Raw genomic sequence first — 25,874 nt, 5'->3', positions numbered from 1 at the left:
TGCCACGCTGCTGCCACTGCTGCTGCCGCTGCTGCCACTACTGCTGCTGCTGCCGCTGCTGCCATGCTGCTGCCACGGTGCCGTGTTTGGTTTGACGACACGAGCATCTCCAGCAATGCCATTGGACTTTTTTTAGTTTTTACTAAAATTTGAATCCATCCCCCTGCGTGGCATTTATTGAAAAAAAGGTATACACACACACACAATTCACCTCGAGTGCCAACTTTAATTAGCGAACATAACGGGACCAGACGGTCGCGGTAGCGATATCAACATGAAAAATAGATGAATGATAATTGTATTAGCTACTCTGCTTATATAAAAAAAGAAAACTAATTTACCATTGAATGCAATTGCGATGTGTTTATTTATTTATTGCATTAGAGTAAAAACGCAATTCTTGTTGCTAGCAATTGATATCTGCAATCACTGACCCAGACACGTGACGTGCAATGTGTTTTTTTCTGTTTTGGGAAAATGAATAATAAATGAGTGGGCCAAATGTTACAGAAGTAAGCACCCTGATGGGCTATGAACCCGGTAACCCCGGGGTCTATTCCGAGCCACGGCGCACATCAGCGACATGCAACATCCGAACCGGTTTTCCTGTCACCAACACACAACTGACCAGCGTGATGAAGTATGGTCAAACAATGCACTCCCTCCCAAGCACCTTGGAGGAACCCTTCATCCACAAGTGGGTCGATGAAAGGGCTATAAATAATAAATACAATTTACAGGAAAAATGCACATCGTGAGTCTGTGCGAGGAACCTTGCTTCAAGGGATATAACATCAAAACAAACAAGGTTCGTCTCATGTTGCGAGTGCCACCCTTTGTGTTTAGGCAGTGCTGCTCAATGTATCAGACAAGAATACAATGAGAGCGAAACTCGTCATTTGGCGATGCTGCTGCTGCTGCTGCGGTGTTGGCAGCGGTGCACAGACACAATTAAATAAAACAAAAAACTAATTCGTCAATAACACTGCGGCTTTAAAAAGGAAAAATACATAACAGGTGACGAATGGCTATTCTTCACAGCGCAAAGGGCGAAGGAGATGTTAGTATTATGAAGAAGGCCCATTGCCTGAAACGTCGCCTATTATATATTTTATCCCTTTAAAAGGCCACACACCGTGCCCATTGACGAACGTGTTGAATGAGAACATCGGGACGGGAGGTGCGGCTATGAAGATGCATAATAAATTCGAGAGCCAATTATCCGAGCACGAGGCACATGCAGGCGCTCCACGCGGCGACACGCGAACCAGGCCGGTGAATGCAACACCTCCAACACCGCCTTCACCCCCACCGTCACCTCCACCACACTGCCACCTCCACCACCACCACCACCGCCACCACTTCCACCACTGCCTCCACCTCCACCACCTCCACCGCCACCACCACCACCTCCACCGCCACCACCACCTCCACCACCACGCCACCACCACCACCGCTGCCCAGCACGGACAACGCGGAACCCAGCACCCAATTAACGCATTTCCAGCCACACACGCACAGGACGGCGTCCAGCAGCTCGGATCAAATATCAACACCGTGCCTTGCCGTAGCACAATTCCATCCCCTCGTGCTAACCCCCCCCCCCGCACAACTCCCCCATTGCGCCCCCCCCCCAAACCTACGACCCCCTCTACGCTCCTCCTCCACGACCCTACCCCCCGTCCACGGTCCCCTCCACGACCCCACCACCCCCCCCTACCCTGCTGATGCTCTTTTGGTATTATGTACCGTAAATGCATTTGGAAAAATCGAATTTGTCTTTGCCGAGGATGTTCCTAGGAGACGAGAGTTTCCGTACCGGTGCACACCGCCGCTCGGTCGCGACGCGGGGACCACGAGCACGGACGAATGCGCTGCGCCGGCAAATAAAACGGCGCCAAGGAGGAGCAGGAGCGGTGCGCAAAGAAGCGTGGGGAGCTTTCGTGCTGGGAATGACACAGTCCCCCTAAAGAGGAGCACGTGGACAGAAGAACGAGTTCGCAGATTGTAGACATCACAGCCACTTCCTGCGAAGAGCACAAGTGGGCTAGAGCACGACTCGGGCGGTGGTGGTGGTTAGTTTTGTATATATGCCATTTCCGAAAATTCATGTTGAGAGTGATGTTGCCTATTTTTAATGTAATAGTAAAAAATTTTTATTGCACGCCTTTTATTAACTCACTCTGTTGTTGTTGTATCCTCAAATCTTGTAACTCAATTTTAACCCACTTCCCAATGTGGTATCGACTGCAAACTTGGCATACTTGTGTCATACTGATGACAACACTATATTCTATCAATAAAAATAAAACTATATATTTTTCAACTTTGTTTTTTATGTTATGTTTCGGCTTGGGTCTAATTGTCCACGCTCAACTGACGTTGGCTGTAAATCACCACGGCCCCTTACGTTATGGCAAGCTTCGGAGCCACTTCCTGGAGTCGTGGAGTTTTGCCATTATGAGTACGGTACATTTCATGAAAGCGTGTTTTTTAAAAAGTAAAAATTTTTTTTATTTACATTGGGGTTTAGCGCGTTCGAACTTCTCCCTTGAGACAACAAAGGCCAAAGGGGCACTCACTGCTGCTTCTGCAGTGTTCTTCAGACAAAGGAGGCATCTGGAAGTTTATTATTCACAAGCCTCACTTTACACTTGCTCAATATTTTTGACCGTACCTTGTGTACAGGTTGTGGACCGAGAAGAATCTCAGCTCGCACGCCTCACACACCGTAGCGAAGGAATTGAGTGTGTGGTCGCGTTGCCATGAGACAGCCGATTGTTGTATTTTAATCACGTGATTGTGAGATCCGATCGTTGACGTTGAACTATTTGACACGCATTTTGATGAGAACGCGTTCTGTGCGAACATTGGCACTTTGAGGTTACTGCCTGTTGTTCTGCTTCAACCACGCGAGCGTGAGATTGGACCATTGATGCTTTTATGATCATCCAGTACGGATTGACGAGTACCTCTTTGTTGTGTGGACACTGTTGTCTGCATTCTGATGATCAGAGTTTGTTGTTCGGGTAAGTTGAGATTAAAGTTGCTTAGATTTGAAAAAAGTTTCCGAGTGCTTCTGTCCTAAATGAGTGCATCGCTGTCGTAATGACGAACTGTATCCTGCGGTGAGATCCGAATCCCCAGACCTGACATAATTACACACATTATTGTTAAAGCGAGAATCATAAATGTTGAAGCGAGAATCATTGATATGATCACAATTGGTGATACATACCCCGACACAACGAGATCACAAACACATAATCACTCATACATACCCCTAGACAAACACTCACACAAACATTAATCATTACTATTTAACACACATTCTTTATTAATTACACTTAACACACATTTTAGTTCATCACACTTAATTACATATATGAACATATTTTATAAATTTTCAACATTATTTTAGTATTTTATCATATTTCATTTTAACATTTTTTTTGTTAAATAACAATATATACAACAGTTAGCACTACAAGTAATTACGTGTGAAAACCCGGTTTGTTGCAGAGAAATATCCATCAATAATAATATTATGTTTGTCCCCATTATAACTGCTGGCAAGTGAAGGAGCTGCCGGTCGGTGGGACAATGGGTAGTGCACTGCACTTGGCATCCAGAGGTCACGGGTTCGTGAGTTGGAATCGACGGGTTCGTAACGCAGTGCACTAACCGCTCGGCCACCGCTCCCCACATGCAGAGAGACAAAGACGCAAAGGACACAGGACTTGACAAGCCTCATAGAAACATTGCCTGGGATCTTGTGATGCGGTCCAGGCTTAAAACACTTTGCCACATGCATTAGCTATCGAGTTCAAGCTTCTCAAATGTCAGGTCTCACATCATACAGCTAAAAAGCACATATGAATATACTTATTATTTTATAGACCAACTCGAAATGACAGACATTGTTTGGTGATGCTGCTGGTGTGTTGGCAGTGGCGCACAACCAACAACTTCAAACACATTTACCAATAACATTGTGATCTCAAAAAGAAATACATAGAAAATAGGTCACAGTTCGGGCAAGAGGCCCTCCTTCACTGCACATAACATTCTTGGGCAGTGGCCCAAATTCCACGGGAACATCTCACGGCACGGCACGGCACACACACGCACACAGCAGGACGGGCGGGGGGGGGCCTTCATTATAACGCGATGTATATTTATAGCGCAACGGCGTACACACGCGTGGGTCGTCGCAAAACGCAGCGTGCGCTTTTCCCTTTTGAAGAGCGGCGAACGCGAGAGAGAGAGGGGGAGAAGTTGCCTAAATCTGTAATCAATAATGCAGTCTCCCCCCCGGGGGGAGGGGGGGCTATCCGCTTTCAAGGGCGAGCAAGGTTGCGCTACTGCTGCTGCTGCAGGAGACGCAATCGTAGACCGCAAAAACCGCACGCAACATCAACTCGGGGCAGAAAAATAAAGGGGACGCGCTGCCCTTCACGGCAACGCCGCCGCTGTGCAGGCGCGAGCGGCGGGGACAGGTCACGCGGCACGGCGTGGGTCGGTGACCTCTCGGTGATTAATTGCCCCACTCAACAGTGGGCGGCGAGCACGAGAATGCCTCGGTAAAAGGTGCGGGCCCCCTGCAAAAAAGAAAATCGCTCGCTCAAACTCGGAGGAGTTCTCTCTCTTTCGAGAGAGAGAGCGAACTCCCTTGTCGAGAGTTAAACAAACTTAAACATTTTTTTATTTTACCAGGTAAGGCTCACTGAGTCTATATAGCTCTTTTTCAGAAGCGACCTGGCTATCACAAATTATAGTTGCAACGAAGTGGCTTGTCACGTGGACATTTTAACCTTATGGCGGGACCCCGGGGTCCCGAATAAACGGAAGTCAAAATCGTAATTATTTTTTTTGGCGACTCCGTCCCACAGCGTACATAAACGCCGCGACCCACCAGAAATCAATCCTCTCGTTCTTCACCAAGCACCCGTCGTTGCCAAAATTACCAAATATTTGAAACTTTGATTAACTCATCGTGTAGAGCTCATCGAGAGGAATAGATTGCCGTGTCGTTCGCCTTCAACAGACATAAATGACGTCGCAACGCAGTTTATGCGAGACCCGGGGGATTATGGGACCCCGGGGTCCCCCCATAGGGTTAATTTATAGCAGCCAAATACTCTAAACGCGTGTTTATAAATGGAGGGAAAACCCGGAGGACCCGGAGAACAATCCATGCGACCACGGACTGGTTGGCCCTGCGCTACTCATTGTGGCCAAATGCTTTTGTGGAAGAGGTGGGAGGACCCACACTTTACCCCACAACCCGCACCTTCGATTCGCCCGTTTCGCTACGTACGGTGCAAAAGAAGTTCCACATACTATACATTCGTACATACAGAGCAAGCGGCCGAGCAGCGGTGTACTCATTAATATTGCTGGGAGTACCGCAGTATGTGTACAGTATGAAAAAAACTATTATTAAGCTTTATTTTTACATCTATGATTGTGCAATGCTTTGATGTTGTCTGCCAGCCGAGTCGCCCTTGAAAAAAAAGCGCTTCTTAAAGCTCTATTGGATTTACACCGGGAAATACTTCCGATTCTGACCACAGCAGTGCCAGATTATCCTAGTTGCAAAAATAGCATATGCTACGGGCCCTGAGCTGAATGCTTTCAAGCTATCAACTCCGGTTATGTGATTCTGCACTTGCTCTATTACTATAGTACTATACTGCCTTCAACTTTTATGAACGACTGGGTGTTTAAGGTTAGCGATTTGTCCTATTATCTGGCTGTCTAGCAAATGAAAAAATACAATTACTTTACTATAAAAGTAAAAAATGTGTGTTTTAATATTTGTCTTTCTTATTATTCAGGACCCCTTTATAACTTATGCTACAGGCCCCGCACTAGCTTAATCCGGCACTGGACCACAGTATAAAACACGTTCACGGGGGGGAACAGGGCCGGATTAAGATTTTGTAGGCCCCTGGGCTACAGGTACTGTGAGGCCCCCAGTGATATTTTCAAAAGGAAAACAAAGTTAAAGAAAAATAAAATGTATATTTTACAAGGCTAACAACAAATAAAATTCAGCATTCACAAATGAAATACATTTTCACTTCATCTCTGGATGCCCTCCAGCTGGCGGAAGCCCCTGGGCTGCAGCTCCTAAAGCCCCGTGCCTTAATCCGGCCCTGGGGGGGGGCGGATTAAAGAAAACGTTGCACCATCCTTTGAACTGCGGCAGGTAGAGATCGAATCAAACCGTCGGACCGGGACCGTGTGGGTTTGCAAGTTCGGCGGTGCCAGCCAACGTCACCGCACGGGGGTGGGAGGGGGGTGCAGCAAGGAGGGGGGCATCGCACCTGGGAGAAACGAATTGCCACGTTTTGTTCACGTGACAAACCTTACTCATTGTCTGTGGGCGGGTGGTGGTGGTGGTGGCGGGTTTAACGGCGCATTTATATTGACGCGATCCAACCCCCCCCCCCCCAAAAACCTCTTGTGGATAATGTTGGTCGCGAAAGCCGCCTCCTACTACTGAGTGTTAAACTGGGAGACGCAGCAGATGGCTCTGGGGCGGTGCACGATGGCACTCACCGAATATCAATGCACGGGGTGGTGGTGGTGGGGGGGCACACGACAAGGCACTGGCACGCGAGGGACTGGCTGATCGCCAAAGCCACGCCAACACTGAGCCTCGGGATGGCTCGGTGGGGGGGGGGCTTTCCGAGTTACCGACTGGGAATGCTCAGGCAGCTTTGGCAGTCTCTCGCGCCCTGTCCAAGCATGCAAGCGATGCGACGGCGCGCGCTTCAGCATTGAGCCGTCAGCCACCATGATCAGATCCACTGCTGGATGAAGGCCGCCGCTTCGCAAAGCCGTCGCCATCTCTCACCGCGCCGCAAAGATGTAACGATCCGTCATTCAGCCGAGCTGCCAGCAGCACATTAGACGATTTCGTCGCTCCATCTCCGTGTTGGATGAGTTCTCTTAGTCGCTGCGTACCAAACGCGGCCATAAGCTCATTCTGTAAATAACGTGGTTAAACGCAAAAAAATACAATTCGATAATTTATAACGCATCTTAAGCCTGTGACATCCAATATTAAGACAACGGAGCAGTTCAAAATACTGCACTACATGTTGGTGAATTGAGCTTGGCTATGCCACAGTAGATGGTCAGCGGGGTTTGCCACGCACGGGCAAAATTGGTGGCACGATGGTGGCTTTGTAATGACTAACGCAACAACAACCGTGGGAATCCACGATCGCCGTATTTAAGCTCCCCGAGTTGCTTTCAGGAGCTGTAAAATAAAAAATAAAAACAAAAAAGGCCGGAGCAAGGGGACATACATTCTGTGCAACTACAATATGATTTTTCCAAGATGTATTTGGGCCAAAGAGACTATGCTGCGAATGTCAAAAGCCATTACCGGAATCTCCGCATGCATAATTCACTTTCATTTTACGCAGCCAGTGGTGGTGGGATGCTCTCAGAGGATTGTTTGAGTCGATAAATATTCATGGGAAGCGTGTGTGCATGTTTTCTGCTTAGGGGCACCATTCGACGAAGATGTTTATCCGATTCTAAGTGGACGTTTTAATTAAACATCCCTGCCCCGTTAATGCTAAACATACGATACAAGGCAAAGGTTTTTTTTTCCAAAGGCACGCCATTTTAATGTCCATGGCTTCAGGGGGAATACAGAGTGCTATTCGATGTTCAAGCCTGCCTGATCCTGCGCATACAGTCGTTTGTGTGTTGTTGACTTACAACAAAAGCTCATTCAACATTAAAAGCCAGATCCGTGCAAAATAATGATTGTCAGATGCAAACTTGTTGACTTTAAAAAAGCCATGGTGACGGATACAAAAAATGATCTCATTACGTCTTTAATATAATGTATACGCGTGTGACTTTTTGGCAAAACTTTGTGAAATATCAGATCAGTAATCCTTACATAGGCTGTGCCAACACGCAGCGGGAAAGCGCAAATCCAGGCTCTCAGAGAGAACAACATTAACGGGTGTGTGCGTATCGCTATTACTTCTGGGGATTTTAACAAAACATTGGCCATATAGTACGATCAAAATCACTCCGAATTGACGTGCAACGACATCGCCAGAAAAATGGGACATCGAGCAGAGGCGATCCTGGGTGAGTCCCAGGGGGCTCACCGGCTCACCATGGGGGTTTAGACGCAAACCTGAAAACTCCTTATCAGTGCCCTACCTTATTACAGACTAGACCTTATTGATCACACCGTGCCCTTATACGTCTCAACGTTCATCCTATAAAGTCCCATCACAAGGGAGAACACAAACAAATAGACACTCACCACCACTACACTCACCACTACATACCTGCCAACCCATTATCAGTGCCCTACATTATTACAGACTAGATCTTATTGGTCACTCCGTGCCCTTATACGTCTCAACGTTCATCCTATAAAGTCCCATCACAAGGGAGAAACACAAACAAATAGACACTCACCACCACTACACTCACCACGAGTACACTCACCACTACATACCTGCCAACCCCTTATCAGTGCCCTACCTTATTACAGACTAGTTCACACCTTATTGGTTACCCTGTGCCCTTATCAATCTCAAAGTTCATCCGAACAAAGTCCCATCACAAGAGAGAAATACAAACATGGGCAAAACACTTTTTTGCCCGTGTTGAAACGGCTGTACGCCGTATGGACCTGAAATCTCCTGTACAAGAATACGGAGTAAACCGTTTAGTTTGACAGGTGTGTAGACGTAAGGATTGCGAGCAGGCCCAGGAGATGGCGATGTTGTTGTGGGCATATTTCTGGACACCCACGAATTATTGAAAAAGCCAAATATCGGCAAAACACACCAAGGCGGACCTAGTTTTTGTTTACACATTTCTAGAGCAGCGGCTCTTAACCTGGGGTGCACGCACCCCCTGGGGCACGCGAGACGCCCTTTCTGATGATGCGAGACATGGCCAGATTTTATTTAGAAGGTAAATAATCGAAACACAAATTGAGCACAGGAACGTATAGGTGCAACTACTTTGTTTCATCAAAGCAACGTGTTCCTTAACATCGTACACGTTTTAACGATTGAGACCCAAAAGGGGGCGCAAGGCTGCAGTAAAAGTGAAGAAGCCCCTGGTTTAGACTCAGCGAGGCTTTCCCGCATGGTAAATACTCGCCAATATTACCCTCATCGAGGTCTGTTTACGAAATGTGCAGCGGACGCCTACGGGTTATCTGCCCGTGGTTCGTGATGATGATATCGATGGTATAGTATACATAAGAATGTCCATTCAAACACGGGGCTTTAAAACACTATACATTAGGCTTCACAGCCTTGACTCTAACCCTCCAAGCGTACGATTTATACGCGTGTATACATATATAACGTTTACGTAATTCGTCGTTTAGTTCTAGTAAATAGTAAAACACTTAGCATGAAGTGCAAGAAAAATTCACCATCAAAGTGTCGAACAAATATCGTAAACGCTCTAGCTCAGTTCCAATCAGTATATAAACAAGCAACTTTGACAAGTAACATCTGGCTCATAAAAAAAAAAAACTTGTTTAGCCTCTGATACAATATCCCACTTTGTACTTTTGTAGTGACGACTGACTCAGAGACGAAGAGTAGGAGGCACTCTGTTTATTAACAGCCTTCACAGTCCACACAAAGTAACCACAGCGCCCAGGCGACAGCCCCGAGCTCCTGCTCGGGGTCACCTTTTATCCTCCCGGCGTGGCCTCGCTCCGTCCCAGCCACGCCCCCTTTCTAGAACCTACTAGCGGGTTCCAGGGCTTCCCTCACGTGCCCCCTCTGTAACCTTTTCCCTACATCCCTCTCTCTGGTTTATCACGTGACCTGCTGTCAGTCAGGGCTGCTGCAACTGCAGATCCCCTTCTCTGCCAGCAAGCAGCGCTATGTTACGTAGCGATCAATTCTATGTCACTACACTTTCACCAACAAGTCTTGCTTACCGCCTCCTCGCGGTATCTTCTACACAGGAACTCCTCCGCTTATCCGTGGTGATGATGGGGGTAGGGGCGGTTAACGAGACCAAATATCGCAGATCCTATAATCCGCAGGGTGTATCCTTGATTTGATTTCTATTCGCGGGTGAGAAATAAATATCGTGGATAACCCCCCGCGGTTAATCGGTAGGAATAGGGTCGCGAGTAACGCGAGCTTTTGCCAACATTACAGCTACCGCGGATAATAGGAGTCGCGGATTCTAGGAGTCGTGGATAATGAGTCGCAGGTAACAGGGTCACGGATAATAGGAGTCACAGGTAATAGGGCCGTGGATAATAGGAGTCGCAGCTAATAGGGCCGCGGATATGAGGTTGTTCTCTGCTGTAAGGCAATTAACGGTATTCTCCGGATTTTTAAAGATGCACTTTCCTCCCCTGGAAAGTTGAAAGCAGTCGTTATGAGGCGTGCGTTTTATTATCCTGTAGGTGTGCGAGAATTTTAGAACCGTATTGACGGTTCTAAAACGAGTAGGTGCGTCCTACTTTCCAAAGCGTCTTGTTATAAGGTACATTCCCCAAATGGTAAATAAAACAGCCTACCTGTGAATTTACATTTGTGGGCAGCAAACATCCATTCATATTTTTCGATTTAAAGCTTTCGTGACTGCAGGGATTCATCTTCTTGGTTCTTTCGATAAAGTCACGTAGAAGGAAAATAATAAAATAATAAAAATAAAACATAATAAAATAATTCTCACGACGTTTCGGCCACAACTCAAGCAGCCGTCTTCAGGTGGTGAACAGGTCTGTCGAGAAGGCAGAGTCTGCCTTCTCGACAGACCTGTTCTCCCCCTGTATATCGTACTCTGCAACGATATTTGCCATCACGCCTACGCTCCAAACCTTCACCAAACCCACATGAACCAGCGTGGTGAAGCATGGTCAAATAACTCTCACGAACCGCACGTGCGCCTGGGGGCCCATCAGCTCAAGGGCTGCTTACATGTACACGCACAGTCATTTTCCGTAACAAAAATACCAGACAGCTCGAATCCTTCGACATTTAGAATGTCTTAATTATTTTTTTCTTTAAATCCGACAGTGAAATGAGGCTCCATCAGCTGTTATTACCGAGACAATGCAGTCGACTGTATTCGCTTTTATAACGAAAGCTTCAACTACAAATCCGAGGCTGCGGGCAGAGGCGCCCTTCAAAAAGAACATCTCAGCTCAATGGGCTTTGCTTGGGCAAATACAAAAAAACCCTTCCCATTATTTTAAGATTACGTTTGCCGAGGATCGGTGACACAATCTGCTCGCATTTCTATCCTTCTGCCCAACTACTGTTGGGATTTGGGAACGGAATCCCGACAGAAGCACTCGGACCGTGATGATGACTTACCCTGAACGGCACGTGTTGTTGTCGATTTGTTTTTGTCCGACGAGCGTGTTGGTTGTAGCGAAGAGCTGCGTTTGACATCTGCTGCACGGCTGTATGGCACGGGGGAGTTGATCAGCGACGTGTTTGTATACTCTCCATGTTCTTGTCGAGGTTGGTGAGTGAACGAGCGAGTGGTGGTAGTGGCGAGACGCGCATCCCCGGTGAATATCTTGAACATCTGCCACTGATTGATCAAAGCCGGGCCTTAAAGTTAAAGCCCTACCCGAAATACTCCGCCAATGTCCCTCGCTGGAGATCACCACCTCTATAAACATCCTGCCGGCAAAGAGGATTAACCTCCCAAGCAATGTCCTTATTAGCGTCTTAACCCGACGGAAATGGCAATGTGCTTGATCTTCATTGTTGTATCCGCCATGCAGGTCATTTGGTGCACGTACAGCCTCAATCACTTTGGGGAATATTTTTTATCTCGACGTTACAAACAAGTTGGGAGATTGATTTTGTTATTGGAATCAGTATAACAATGAAACCAATTATGCAAATTGTGGGCGACCGTTGTGTTCCAATGAAGTCGTGGAATAATGGAAACTAATTTAATTATAAATGTATTATGATTGCATCACATGATGGTAAACGTGGGTGGGTAATCACTACGACCCGAGTAGCTTAATGAGCAAGGGAAAATTTGCTTGACCAGCATAAATAGGGAAGATGCACGTCAGATCCGTATACACACGTGCATGCTCAATGGCTTGTGCAGTTAGCCACCTACAGCGGACACATGAGCCGAGAGATAAACGATCAGGAAATCCATGATCTTTCAAGAACAAAGATCCCCCGTATAGCCTTAACAGACTGTTGGGTAAAGTGCTGTCGGCTCGCCCCTTTGAAGGCCGGCACGGTAAACGAGGGGGGTAGGTGGCAAGCACCACGCCCGACCACCTTTGTCTCCCCAGGGGCTATGGTTTAAACACCGCACCAGGTACTCATTTGAGGCAGAGTCGACCAAGGGGAAACCCAGTACCGATTCAGATAATTAATCACTGGTGCTGGCCGTGAGCGGGTATCAGACTCGGGTCGCGCAGCATGCTAACCGCTCCCCTATATATACAAAACAAAGATCCTCCGTATATACACATGCACACATACTGTACATGCACACATACTGTACATGCACACATACTGTACATGCACACATGCTGTACATGCACGTTAACACTGCAATATGTTCGTTTTATTTTTAAACCGACTTGATTCAACTGAAACGTGGTTCGGGGGAAACACATGAGGAATACACGAAGCTCAACATGCAACCAACTGCATGTAACACATTAGCCACGTGTTACACTTTTAAGATCCCTGATCAAGCGTTTGTAGCATCTTGCACATTTTAAGGCTAAACGACTGAAAATGGCACGGACATCATCCCAGGCAGCTAGCCTTGCGTCATGGCCATTACATCCCAGGAGCTAAATGTCAACGTGGAGGTCTGCTGGCCATGACAGGGGTGAAAAGTTGAGTCGTTTCGCTATGAAAATTTACCGGCGAAACGTCGTACTCATTTGTAAATGTTGTGGATTTGCTCTACAACTCACCAGTGTGCCGTACTAGTAACGAATTGGCACGTTGTTCACGTGACAAACCTTACCTAATTCGCTGTCGGGTGGTGGCGGGTTTAACAACACAATTATATTTAAGCGATCCAACCCAAAAAGCCTATATTATGGATATTGGTTGCGAAAGTCTCCTACATGATAAACTCACAACTCCTGCTCCGTTCAAGGAGCGCAGAGTCTAGTGAAGTGGCTTTACTGTATGGTCCACAGATTGGGTTACATGACCACAATTTCAGTGGCTGGTGTCTTTCGTAAGCAACTAATTTATAGGTTTGCATAAACAGGAATAAGATGTAATAAAATAACTTTGACATTTAAAGCACTGTATCATAAGTCCTTTAAAAGGTGCACAGGTCGCCTTACTGTTATGATTATGTTAACAGTAATTCTGATTGTATTGAAAAAGCAAATATCAGAGGTGGGACAAAGTCATTGTTATGCAAGTCCAAGTCGAGTCGCAAGTCATCAAATTCATGACTCGAGTCTGACTCGAGTCCAAGTCACATGACTCGAGTCCACATCTCATAGGTGGGACAAAGTCATTGTTATGCAAGTCCAAGTCGAGTCGCAAGTCATCAAATTCATGACTCGAGTCTGACTCGAGTCCAAGTCACATGACTCGAGTCCACACCTCTGGCAAATATTGCTTTTTAAACAATGGAAATGTTAATACATCAATAGGTAAAATATACAATTATTTTTAAAGAAACTAAACATTTTCATGCCATATCACGGTGTGCCACATTTTATCCAATATACTAAATTAAACATTGCACCTGGACAGGTCGTCAACCAGAAATGAAATTACTTTCAATCTGTTTGTATTTTATAACACCGGGTATAAAGTAAAATTAGTACCAAAGGAATCAAAACCGTCCTGTTCAAATTAACGCTACGATATCCACTCTTGGGATGTACGGGTTCATTAAACGAATTAACTCTATACTCTGCAGTCACGAAAGCTTCAAATCAAGATTGAATTAACTCTACTTCGAAATGCAAAGCGGATGCAAAACAAGCCTAGTTTTTTTTTGCGAACGCTGCACACATCAATATTCAGCGGGAGGGAGTGCACGTGTGTGCTCCTGCAAAAAGGCACTTTTTTCTATTCAATAGCAGGCGGGGTCGGTGGCCTTCTCGGCATAGAACAGGCCCCATTTTTGGTCGCCCAGCTCACACCGGTAGAGTTTCTCCTGCCAGCCCTTGACGATGTAGTCGTAGTCATCTTGTGAGAATTCCTGCGGTGACACCCAAGGGAGAGAGCGCGTTTAGTTCGTTCTCTCGTCCATCTTTGCAAATAAAAGCCCTCAAAGGGAATAGCAGTCCCGTGAGCCTGAGCACAAGAGGAAAATATTACATATTAAGTTGGCAAATGTTAAGTGATTACAGTTTTTTTTAATATATGGCAAATAATATACATTGTGATAATATACTTAGAAAGATAAGGTTACTGTAGAATTGACTCTTATTGCCTATATAAAAATGTTGGTATTATTGCTCGAAGATTGCCATCTGAGGCGCTAACGACAACTAAAATATTTAGTCTTTCACCCATGGATCAATATGACAATTCACCCCACCCCAGGGATTCTATGAAATGTCACGATTCAACGTCACAATTTGATTCGAGAATTGGTTTTAAAAAAAAAAATTCATTCCACCATTTCATTTACAATATCCAGATTTTTTTTGTCTGGATGGGTACAGATGTTCTTGCTTCGACACAATAAAAGTTCCTCATGGAAATTCTTTGATGTATGACATGATGCGATAGCACTTTTAGAATTAAAAAAAAGTATACGTAATAAAAAATCGAATGATTAATTTTATATAGCGCCGTTCATGCGTATTGCATCTCACATTCGTTGAGGAACCACAGACACGAGCTGGAAAGCTGCCAGGCAGTGATCCGGCGACAACAATTGCTCTGCAGCTCTCTATATATATGAAGATGTTTTCAGTCAATTAGTTTGTATTATACATGTGCGAGGGGGCAACGCTCTATCCCATACAGAAGGGACAGATGAAACCAGTCCACACTTTGCTGTACTGCATTCTGCTGGTGAGCCAGGGTAGGGAGGTGCCGTACCCTGGCTTGCCAACCCTCGCTGCTGCCTCCACAGTGCTGAACTACAGGCAGCCACCTGCATAGCCACCACCACCACTGGGGAATAAGTCAACTGGGGGGGGGGGGGGGGGAAGTAAACATGTTTAAACTCTGTGCCTAGACACACGTGGCTTGTACCTTCACAAACTCGTCCTTGACGAGCTCTGTGCGAGCCACCTCCTGTTTGGCCACCTCTACGAAGTGGTTTGTTCTGTCCTCCGCCTTCACACGCACAAACCCTGCCGCCTCCAGGAACTAGAAGAGCACGACCCAAACACAGGAAGACAGCTCGCCTCATCAAACGTTTTATAAGTTTTGATATATTTTGGTATCTCTATGTCCTAGTCCCATGAACAAAAGACATTGAAATTATGTTGCAAATCATCACAATCTGAACAATCCAAGTGTGGTCTTCGGGGCCAGGCAGTGTGCTAATCACATCTCCGGAAGCTTTCACAACATAAAACTGCATCTTCAGTTAAATTACTGCAGACCCCTGCAGTAGTGTGTGGCAAGAGAAGAAATACTCAAGACGTGGCCTAACCTACAAGACCAGGCTTAGACGACGAGTGGCGGTGCGGAAATCTACGTGCCGTTTGAATGATGGTGCACAAAAACAAAGTACATCCGTGCAAACATGAAACGTGTTGGTGGATACCCCACCTTGCCATACTGAGAGACTTCGTACAAAATGTATCCACGGTCCTTCACGTAAGCCTCAAACAAACCAGACCAAGGCTTGGCACCGCAGCAGTAGTCGGTTATGAGCAACTTGCCTCCAGGCTTCAACCAGGCCTGCATGCGGATACCCATGCGACAAAAAAACACGGCGGATTTTAGCAGTATGGGAATCTTACCTAGCATTAAAGCATTGTTCGGATGAGCAACTGTATACGTCACCCAGGCACAGCTGTGGCAGCTCGTTGAGTGTAACATGAATATGGAATGGACACACCAGGTGGCTCAGCGGTAGTGCGAGCGGTCGACTATCAAATGCTGGTTGTGGCCATGAGTTCACTCGGCACATCATCCCTCCGGTATAATTCGAGGAGCACTTTGATGTTGTCTTATGGATGTCAAGAGTGGTTGTTCTGTGGACTCACTCCCACCACAGCAAATTGGAATTTCCACCACTGGCTTAGGGCTGTAAACAGAACAGCGGCGCTTCAATGCTCATTTGAGCGGAGAATCACTTTGTAAAGGACACGGCCTCACATTCTCCAGAATCACAGGGCACACGCAATTCAAACGACAAAGCAGTTAATTTATCGACGAGAAAGTTGGCACAGCAGTCACACCAGTGATGGTTCTACTGGTATAGGGCTTAATTTGATAGGAACATTCCTCGGAAAAATATTTCTTGGAGCTGTTCTTTACACACCCTCTGTTGATCTTTCAAGGTAGTGTATTTCCTCCGCTGAAGCCTTACCTAAAACCTTCGCGACTTGATTGTTTGATGTTACTACCGAGCAAGTGTTTGCAGTTCTACTGTAGTGCACAGCTCTCCCGAAGTGTTTTCGGTTGTACCGCGTGTCATCCGGCATGATGCCTGACATTTCGTTCCACGTAATGGTGGCTTCTTCAGAAACTAAATTCTGTTTGAAAGAACGATACGTGGTACGAGCTTGATATTGTACACAACTCTCATTTTTATCCTGCAGCTATTTTTTTTTACTATTTTTCTTTTCTACCAGGTAAGGCCCACTGAGCTATTTAGCTCTTTTTCAGAAGCGACCTGGCTATCACAAATGATCGCTCAACTAAGTAGCTTATCATCATGTGGAGATTTATAGCAGCCAAATACTCTAAAACGGATGTTGATTCTAAATGTGTAGGGAAAAACCGGAGACAGAGAGACATGCAAACTCAAAATATATAGGCGCAGGGTCGGGATCAAACCCATGACCTCCTGTATACCAGGCAAGGTAGTTAACATCTGGCCACCGTGGCGCCCACAGCGGCGAGCTATTCGGTCTGACAACACAACGGTGTGCTCTTTTACCGCGGCAGGCCACCTCGCTTACATAAAAACTCTTGAAGAGCCCCACTTTGTCGGCGATGTGGAGGATGGTGTCTCGGCTATAAACCACGTCGAACGAATTTTCTGGAAACACGCGCTTGGTGGCGTCGCTGATCTCAAACTGCACCTGCGCGAGAAGGCAAAGGTTTCAAACTTTTGAGGACAAATTAGTCACAAATATCAGTGCTTTGTGGGGGTGAGCCTGGCGAGTGCTTGGATACGTGAACACTGCACGCAGCTGGCTGCTGTGACAGGGATTGCAGGGCTATGTGTTGCTTGTGCACTGCGGCAAAATCCATTGTTGTATTCTACTTCTATGCTCACACGTTTATGTTCCCTGTGTCAATTACTCTCAAATCACCCCTGCGACCTGCACAGTGTGGGATGCATGAGGTATCTACAATATACCCTGTTTGCCTGGGGTGAGTTTCGGATTTTAATATTTCGGACATTGAAGGTCAACTTCAGATCAGTTACAATTTTTCGTATCATTTACATCCCAGACTGATGAACCGTCTTCTTGTTAACAGCAGCAATGTCACCCGATGCCATGCGACACCACTTTTTGGGGTGGAGGGAGGAGGGGTGGGGCAGCGTGGAAGTGGCATCATATTAGTGACATCACTTCCAGTTTTCAGATCAGTTCTAACCAAAGTGTTTCCAGATCACCTGAAATTTCGTATTCAGGCCTGATTAAAAATATATTGGATTAATGTGAACAATCGGGAGACCTGCCCAACTGCGCACAAATCGATTGATCGGAATCGACGATGACCATGGCCTCCGAACAGACGAGCGGCTTCGGGAGACGGAGGGGGTGGCGCTGCGTACGCCACGTTCAGTTCCAAGCTGGAGGGCGTTTCAGAGAATTTGTCGTACGACCGGGTGACGCCACAAAGGGCATGGATGGAGACCATATCTGTATGTATGTATGATGAACTTCTTTGAGCACTGTACTTAGCCAACCGTGCTAATCGAAGGTGCGGGGGAAGGACAACTAAAAACGTGGCTGGGATGGCAGAGCCGTTCATGTAGTACCGTGTACTATGTAAAACAACGTGTGATATTGGTGTTGGTGCTGTTGATACATTATTGCTGTTGATGTTGTTATGAACAACTATCTTATTGTCGTTAATGATTTTGTCATTATTGTTGATGTTATCGTTGTTGCTACGTCAAATCATTGTTGTTATAATACTGTTGTTCACGTGGTTGATATGTCACATTCTTATTGTTGTTGATTAAAAATCGGCCAGTGAGTCGTTGGAAAATTATAAGCAAGAAAACCACTGCTTGCAATTCCCTTAAGTTATATCCCCACGCAAACGTGCGGGCAGTGCTTGTAAATCAACGAGGCAAATATTCCCTGCGTGTTTCTGCAGGCCGAGCTGCCGTGTAAGTCGTAAGCTCGTTGTTCGTGACGCGTACCAATGGGGCGTCTTCTTCCACAGCTCTCTCCATGGCTATCGCCACCATGTTGGATGACAAATCAACGCCAAGCACTTCCACTCCGTATATCTAGAGACGGACACAACAAAGTTGAAATGTAAAGCTGTTAGGCAAGAGCTCAAAAAACCTAGTAAGAATATTTTTTTCAGATGAAAAAAAATCTCCAAATTGTACTATTGATATCGTGCCATCAAACGGGGAGAAATCGCCACTCGGAACTCTCAAAGTGAGCGATGCATCGTCGTCAGCGAATGGCTCTGGGGATGATCTCAGAGCTCTCATCATCACCGACATTTATTTCGTATCCCATGCCTCCCATGCGGGACATCTCGTGGGACCAAAATACAGGGGTATGTAGAAATGATTTCAGACGAAATACTATTTTTAAAATACAGTAAAGCCGGTTAAGACAGCGAATTAAGATGCGCCATAAACAATTTGAACAATTGGATGCAACTGGAAGTATCTAATGCAACGTTCTTGAGTAAATGTCATGGACAGAGCTAAGCAGAAAGCCATGATCGAGTACAGACAGTATACACGAGAAATAAACACGATTTAAAAACTAAATTGTACTATGGAAAACACTATCTTTTGTTAACTTGATTTGAATAATTCATACTTGAGAAGTCACTTAAAAAAAAGACTCGCAGACTGCTTATTGCATATAAAAGCCGTAATGTATATTTTTTAAAGTTGGATATATAAGGCTAGGTTTATTGAGTAACCAGTGTGTCACCGCTATACTTTAGAACCTGATTTAATAACGGGTGGCTGGTGGATTTGAACCAAGCATCTCAGTAGGTGCCACCTCAGAATGTGAGTTGGTATTATCCCCCACTGAGCCAGTCACCTGGGCCATCTCACTCAGAAATCACACAGGGCAATTCTGAAGTTCAGCTGGCAGAGGAATCCCATCATTTAAAAGCATTCATGATGATCTGTACCTTTTGGACAAAGTGATATTTTATTAAATTGGCAGCGATACTCGCACAGAACGGAACTCTCTTATCCACGTGATGGGTTCTTTGGCGAATTAATTTCGGGCAGATGGTGTGCTTCGGTAATTTCCTATAGGAATTACTGTGCAAGAATTAAACTAATTAACTTCAAGCAAACTGCTTCAGTGGGGAATAAATGCTCTAACACCACAGCACCATGCAATATTAAACAGAAACATTACGACAAACACAATTGTATACTTTTCAAATGTATTTTGTGCACGTTGTATAATATTAAGCATGCACAACAGATATTTACAATGACAATCGCAAAATAAATGTTATGCACCTTAGACATCAAGAAGTCACCCCCTCCAATGCCACAGCCAACATCCAGGACCTTCTGTCCTTGTCGCAGTCCCAGCATGGCCAAAAACTCCTGAGAAAAAGCAAACCGTGTCACACTCCAAAAAAACAACAACATTTCACTCTCAAAAAACTTAAGGAAGCTTGTTCTTTACCCATGTGTCTTTTATTCAGGAATTATCTCACTTCAAGATCTTTCACATATGCAATGCAATATATAAAATAATACACCCACGATTGCTGGACGATTCCTGTGGCAATCACTATGCCTCTGTGGGTGGTTCTCAAGTCAATGTTTCATTCACTTGAATGTGGTTCTAACAGGGAGTCTATCACAGAAGGAATCGTCCAAATGAATCGCATTCGTTTGAATGGTGACGCATAATCGTCATTGAAATGAGATTCAATCACCATTCAGAATCCTCGTTCATTTAACAGGTGATTCCTGGATCTCCATTCTAATGAATGTGGACTCTCAGAGAGATAAAGCCCCGTGCATTTCAATGACAATTCCACTTGGCTGTGTCCCAGGCTCGCCAAAGAGTTTGAGAAGATTCCATATTGACACGACTTCACAGTCAGGGCACTCCGTCCTAATGTCCTCATTGATAGTGTTTTAACCTTAGGGACGTGACCTCACTGGAGCACTATAACGGAATTCTTGAACGTAAGTTTACGGTCCTCAACGCACCTCGGTGGTCTGGCGGCCACCTGTGCTGACAAAGCCGTGGCCAAAGATTTTCTCGTAGCGAAGAATGGAACGGGACGAGTACTGCTGCGTGTCCAGAAACTGCTGGAAGGTGGCGAATCCGTAGTTGGCAGCCTGGTCCCGCTGGACCTTCTGCATTAGCCAACACATCTGGTTCTTGTTGTTCTTGAACTGTAAAAACACAAAACGGCAGCAGCATTTCGCGCGATGATTCCCTGAGAGGCCAAGGTGACCCGGGTTGCAATTGCAATGGGAAAGATGCATATTACTTGGGGATATGCAAATAGGTTCCATTTTGTTCGTTAACATGCACCCGACAGCCACAAATCAATTGCTCGTTTTAAGAATGACGTTTAAGTTCGAGCATTTACCTTGATGTACGTCTGGACCGACTTGGACATTACAATCTCAAAGCCTACACTCTTGTCCTCCTTGTTAGGCACAGGCAGGCTACCCAGCTGCAACAGGTGGTTGTACGCAGCCGGTTTACGATACTTGGTTGGGTTAAAGTTTCGATGACCATCGCCTGCAAAAGTTTTGCAACACAGTCTCAACATACGGCAGCTTCACAAGACACAAATTCTTATTTTTTAAAGTTAAAAGGTACAGCCCTAAAATGACTGGCTCATGCCACTGCTAGTCACAAATTTAACTGTTATGCACTGCCAAAGCACTTTACTTGGTAGCTTTTTGTTTGCAAGGGGATGTCGTGAAATGGAATATTGTGGAAAAAGGGACAAACCAGACTGGGTGAAGCAAGACTCGCGGAAGAAGAGATGGCAGCCAGGTCGCAGCCAAGTGAGCATCTTTCTGGTGAGTACCAGGAGCTCTTCATCCGTTAAGTACATAAACAACCAGTTCGAGAAGATGACGTCGAAGCTGTAAAAACGAAGTAGTAAACCGACCGACTCGATTGGCACGGCTGTGTACAAAATGGTCACAAACGTGGTTTCAACACATCGTAAAGTTATCTGAATGACATCGGAAGCCTCTACCTGTTGGCTGGAAAATCCAGCTGAGTCACGTCAGCCTGTAGGAAGGTCAGGTTTCCACGGTGACCGTTGTCTTCCTTGTTCTTGGCAATGAAGGTCTCCATGAAATCCACTGCAGTCACGTGGTTGGCAATCTTGGCTAGGTGTCCAGTAAAACGTCTGCCAAAGCAAAATACATGAACTTTATATAGAAGAAAAAAATGTTAAAAATATAATTTGTAAAACGTAGCAAGTCTTAAAGCTGCACTCTGATTTAATGTACAATAATGGCAAGGTTAAATATTCGCGATTAAATTATGTAGGCCTCCTCTATTTTGTGCATTGATGTGTTGTTAACAGATAAACAATTTCAGAGCTGAGAGTTTTCATTCCATTTTTTGTTCAAATAATTATCTTATCCACAAAGTTATCCACGGTTAATATAATACATTTTCTTTGTGACTCCTCTTTTGAAAAATATAAATTAGATTTGTCAGGTGATTCTTTAGTGGCAGAAAAAATGGCATGAGAATATTAAATACATGGATGTCTTCTAGAAAACTCCTTATCTGTTTTTACAAGAGTTTGACAGATTAATTTAGGGACACAGATAAGGAGTGCTGGATATTTGGGATAATAAGTTTGTGATAATCAGAGTTTCACTGTAGTTAACGTAAAAGCGGCTTGGCCCATATTACACACCATATTGCTAGCACGTGTGCCGTGAATATATATTTTACATTCTCAGAGTCAACACTGACCCAATGCCAGCTCCCAGCTCCAGGATGTCGGTTCCATCCAGGTTTGGCAACAGCGAGAGGATTTCCGGCTTCTCCTCCTCAGCCAGAGTAGAGGCCTTTGAATCCAGCATCATCTGCTCCAGTGTCGCCTCTTGCGAGTGCTCCTTCCAGAACTTTGTCATTTCCTCCCGGGAGGTGCATTCTTCGTTCGCCAAGCACACAAGAGTCAACAGCGGAGTCAACGCGCGCTCAGAATATTTTCACTGCCCATTCGCAGACAGCCAATTCATTTCAAGTTCATTGATTAGGTATAGCCCTGTGAGCCATTCGGCTCTTGAATCGGGTGCAACCGCAACAAACAAAAAACATGAACAAAAAACATCTTAAAGGAATATGTGACTTAGTGCAAACAGAAATCCAAGAAAAGACAGCAAAACATTGCAGAAAAAAATCACCGTACACCAACGCTGTGTGCAAAAATCCCAGTGGGATGCAATTCAAGGCACCGCAGTAGTTCGTTGTAGCAGGATTACCCATGGGGCATGTTATTTAGGCATGTTGCAAAACATTATTCTTAATATTTAAAATTTTCTAAACACTTCCTAGAAACTTGACTACAAGTGTAATCTCCAAATGATTTAAAAGTATTTTTCCACTTTAACTACACTTATATCAGTAGATTACGGGGGGAGTTTTTTTTACAGCAATTGGCAACTGTTCGGTTTACAGTACAGTGTTTATATAACATAGTAGCCATGAACTGTAAGTTATTAAATGGCTGTAACTGCTTGAGGGCAAAAGTAATTCAGTATAAAAACAACCCTCACCAAACCTGACTACAATGAACCAAACTTTCCACGTTTATGGATGTTATAACCTTCATTTTATGCGTGGCAGTTAGGGAAAAAAAACCCACAATTTTTTTGTAATAATATGGAATGTCGGCAAATTGATTCCACTCCAATGCTTTATCAAACACTGTCGTGTAAAAGCGTCCTGTACCAAATTTACATAATAAAGAATGTTTGGCAAGTAGACTCTGCATAATGCACTGTATAACCTGATTGACAGACTTGCCTAGTGACACACAATTAGCACACGACTTAAGAGTTTTCTACTTTTCAGTTTTCAAACTTCCCACAGTAACATTTATTTTGTTACATATAAGACTCTTTTTTTCCCAAGAGGGTTCTACTACACTGGTTTAAAAAAAATGAAATTATGTTTTCAGCCAATTTATGAGTGTTTATTATACAAGCGGGATGAAACCAGAGGACCCAGAGAAAACGCTCTATCCCCGTACTGATGGAAACACATGGCGATTAGTCCATTTGCTGTACTGCCGCCTTCCCCATGGTGAGCCAGGGTATGGAAACCTCAACGTCCACCGGGAAGGGACTTGTACAACATTTGTGTGGTCCACCAACCCTGGACTCCACAAGGAGGCGACCAGACGCAAGCGGAAAGTTTAAAAGCTGGCAGCAAAACATTGCATGAAATTATGACGACCCCAATATGGTTTAGGTAAGGGGAGATTCGTCAACCTGAGGCTATTCACACATGTATTGAAATATTAGTTTTTTTTTTTTTAAACCGGATTCGAACAAAAGTGCCTCTCATTATTTGGGTTGCCGATCCCTGGTTGTGTTCAACGGGGCTGCAAGTACTGTATTCCACAGCAAACTGGGAGGTTAAGCAGGTTCAACAGCGTCACAGTAACACACAGACAGCTGAAACACCTCATATATCCGTATTCACTGTGACATATTCTAGCCACCTGCTACAAACGTGGACACTTTTCTTCGTCAGCTATTCTTGACAATGTCCTGCTCACTGACACGTGAGCTCACACCAGCCAGAGCGAGGGAATTATTCCGAGTCCACACCAGAATATAAACTATGAAGACTCGCATGTTACACAAGGGGTCAAGGTGGGATATACTGTAGTTCAATTTGGGGATGCTTAAAACGAGACGTAATTGGTTGTAATTGCCTGCACGTGGCATGACACAACGCGCAACACGACGGAGGGATGGCATCATCTCGTGTGCAGGACACGTGGGGGGTCGGTGCATCTCGCAAGGCCACGAAGGAAGCCTTCATCCGAACAGTGGATAGGTGAAGATGATGACGAACGTACATTTTATATTACGGCCTAGATAACAGCACGGCTTGTTTGGATTAATAATTTACGTTGTCAAATTAAGCACGTTCCAATGTCCAATTACTGTACGAGTGGGTGCGTGATAATCGCCATTGATAAATAAAACCAACCTGGGCCTGCGGATGTTAGACGCGATCACAATTCGCATTAGCAACAAACACCTCTGTGGACAAAGAGTCAAAGACTACCGAGTTATAAATGACCGGTGCCATTCGATTCCGACGGCAAACGCTGCGTCGTGTAAGTGGCGAATCTGCACGCAGTCCATATGAGATTGACCCCCCCCCACCCAATTTAAATGTCAAAAATTATCCAGCGGGCAAAGATTTAAAAAAAGCCACACACATTAACATCGTGGTACGAAATTGCGAATGTCTGGTTAATACAATTACCACCCAACGTGTAAGGTTATAAAACCGAAACACCTCCGACGTGAATTCACAAGCCATGTTACATTAAAAAAATATATAACTTCAACCGAGCGATGAAAAATAACAACTCACTCCCACATCGTGGAAAGCATTTCCACGGGGTTCACTCGAACGAATCGGTATCACCTCTAGGTCAGCTCCGGCGCAAATCTAAATGGCATTACCACACCTACCTTGAGCGGTTGCCATGGGCTTGGTTGAGTACAGTACTCAAAAAGTGCCGAGCTAACGGGGCGCTCCGTATTTATTGCACGTAAAATACTTTGTACTATAATAACAACGACGACGACGAGAGGCAGCTCTTGTTATTGCAGCAGCAAGAAGAAGATTAATAGAAGTATAGAATTAATGTTTAAAGGGAGGAGAGCACCGCCAATACTGCGTGGATCGCAGCTCGAGTGCGTGAAAACGAGCGGCTGCTTCTGTTGTGAATTCTGCCCCTGGGCAGCATCCAGCCGCGAATTAAATCTCAATTGTCTCACCCCTCCTCCACCAACCAAACTATATCAACGTTGCACAATACACTGTGGAGCCAGTGTTTAACCAACCCACGCGACTGTCTCTGGTGGTGGTGGTGGGTGGCCAGGCACTTTCGTGTAACGATTGCGTGAGCCGGACGGATGTTGCCACGCACGATTTGAGACCCGCTGCGGTTGAGGCCCCCCTCTGTTGGCGGATGAAGCCACGCCAGGTGGACATGTTAGTATGGGATTGCTGTGTCGCAATATCCCAACTCTCTCTTTTTTTAAATATACACTCTTCTCTGGCCCTCTTACGAAGGGTCGTCGTCCGAAACGTCGCCTGTTATAGAATGTATTTTAAGGCCACGGTGTTGTTTGATGAACGCGTGGAGTTTTGTTTTTTGTTAATTGTGCGCCGTCTGCCAACGCAGCAGCAGCATCACCAGATAAATAGTGTTGCATTATGGGGTAAAACGTGTTTTTTTTTCAAATGTAAACTTTTACTTGTTAAGCATTTATTTTCTTTCTCATGACTGTTATTA

The 25,874-nt window shown here is 45.2% G+C and overlaps 1 protein-coding gene across 2 annotated transcripts; it reads right to left on the bottom strand.

The window, feature by feature from the left end:
* Window positions 1-13,585: 13,585 nt before the first annotated feature.
* Window positions 13,586-25,487, bottom strand: LOC144937136 (uncharacterized). 2 transcript variants are annotated; one of them, XM_078864430.1, is made up of 12 exons: window positions 25,045-25,487; window positions 22,298-22,478; window positions 21,561-21,716; window positions 21,308-21,444; window positions 20,937-21,091; window positions 20,548-20,736; window positions 19,840-19,929; window positions 18,529-18,618; window positions 17,105-17,227; window positions 15,744-15,875; window positions 15,219-15,335; window positions 13,586-14,211 (listed from the first exon to the last, which is right to left on the bottom strand). In XM_078864430.1, the coding sequence occupies exons 1-12, from the start codon at window positions 25,058-25,060 to the stop codon at window positions 14,083-14,085; spliced, it is 1,515 nt and encodes a 504-aa protein (XP_078720556.1). In that variant the 5' UTR covers window positions 25,061-25,487; the 3' UTR covers window positions 13,586-14,082. The 2 variants fall into 2 exon arrangements, with proteins under 2 accessions (XP_078720556.1, XP_078720557.1); XM_078864431.1 differs by lacking the exon at window positions 25,045-25,487 and adding an exon at window positions 24,944-24,961.
* Window positions 25,488-25,874: the final 387 nt, after the last annotated feature.

Source organism: Lampetra fluviatilis, chromosome 18, assembly GCF_964198595.1.
Source record: "Lampetra fluviatilis chromosome 18, kcLamFluv1.1, whole genome shotgun sequence".
NCBI lineage: Eukaryota > Metazoa > Chordata > Hyperoartia > Petromyzontiformes > Petromyzontidae > Lampetra > Lampetra fluviatilis.
This window is presented reverse-complemented; position numbering and strand designations above follow the sequence as displayed.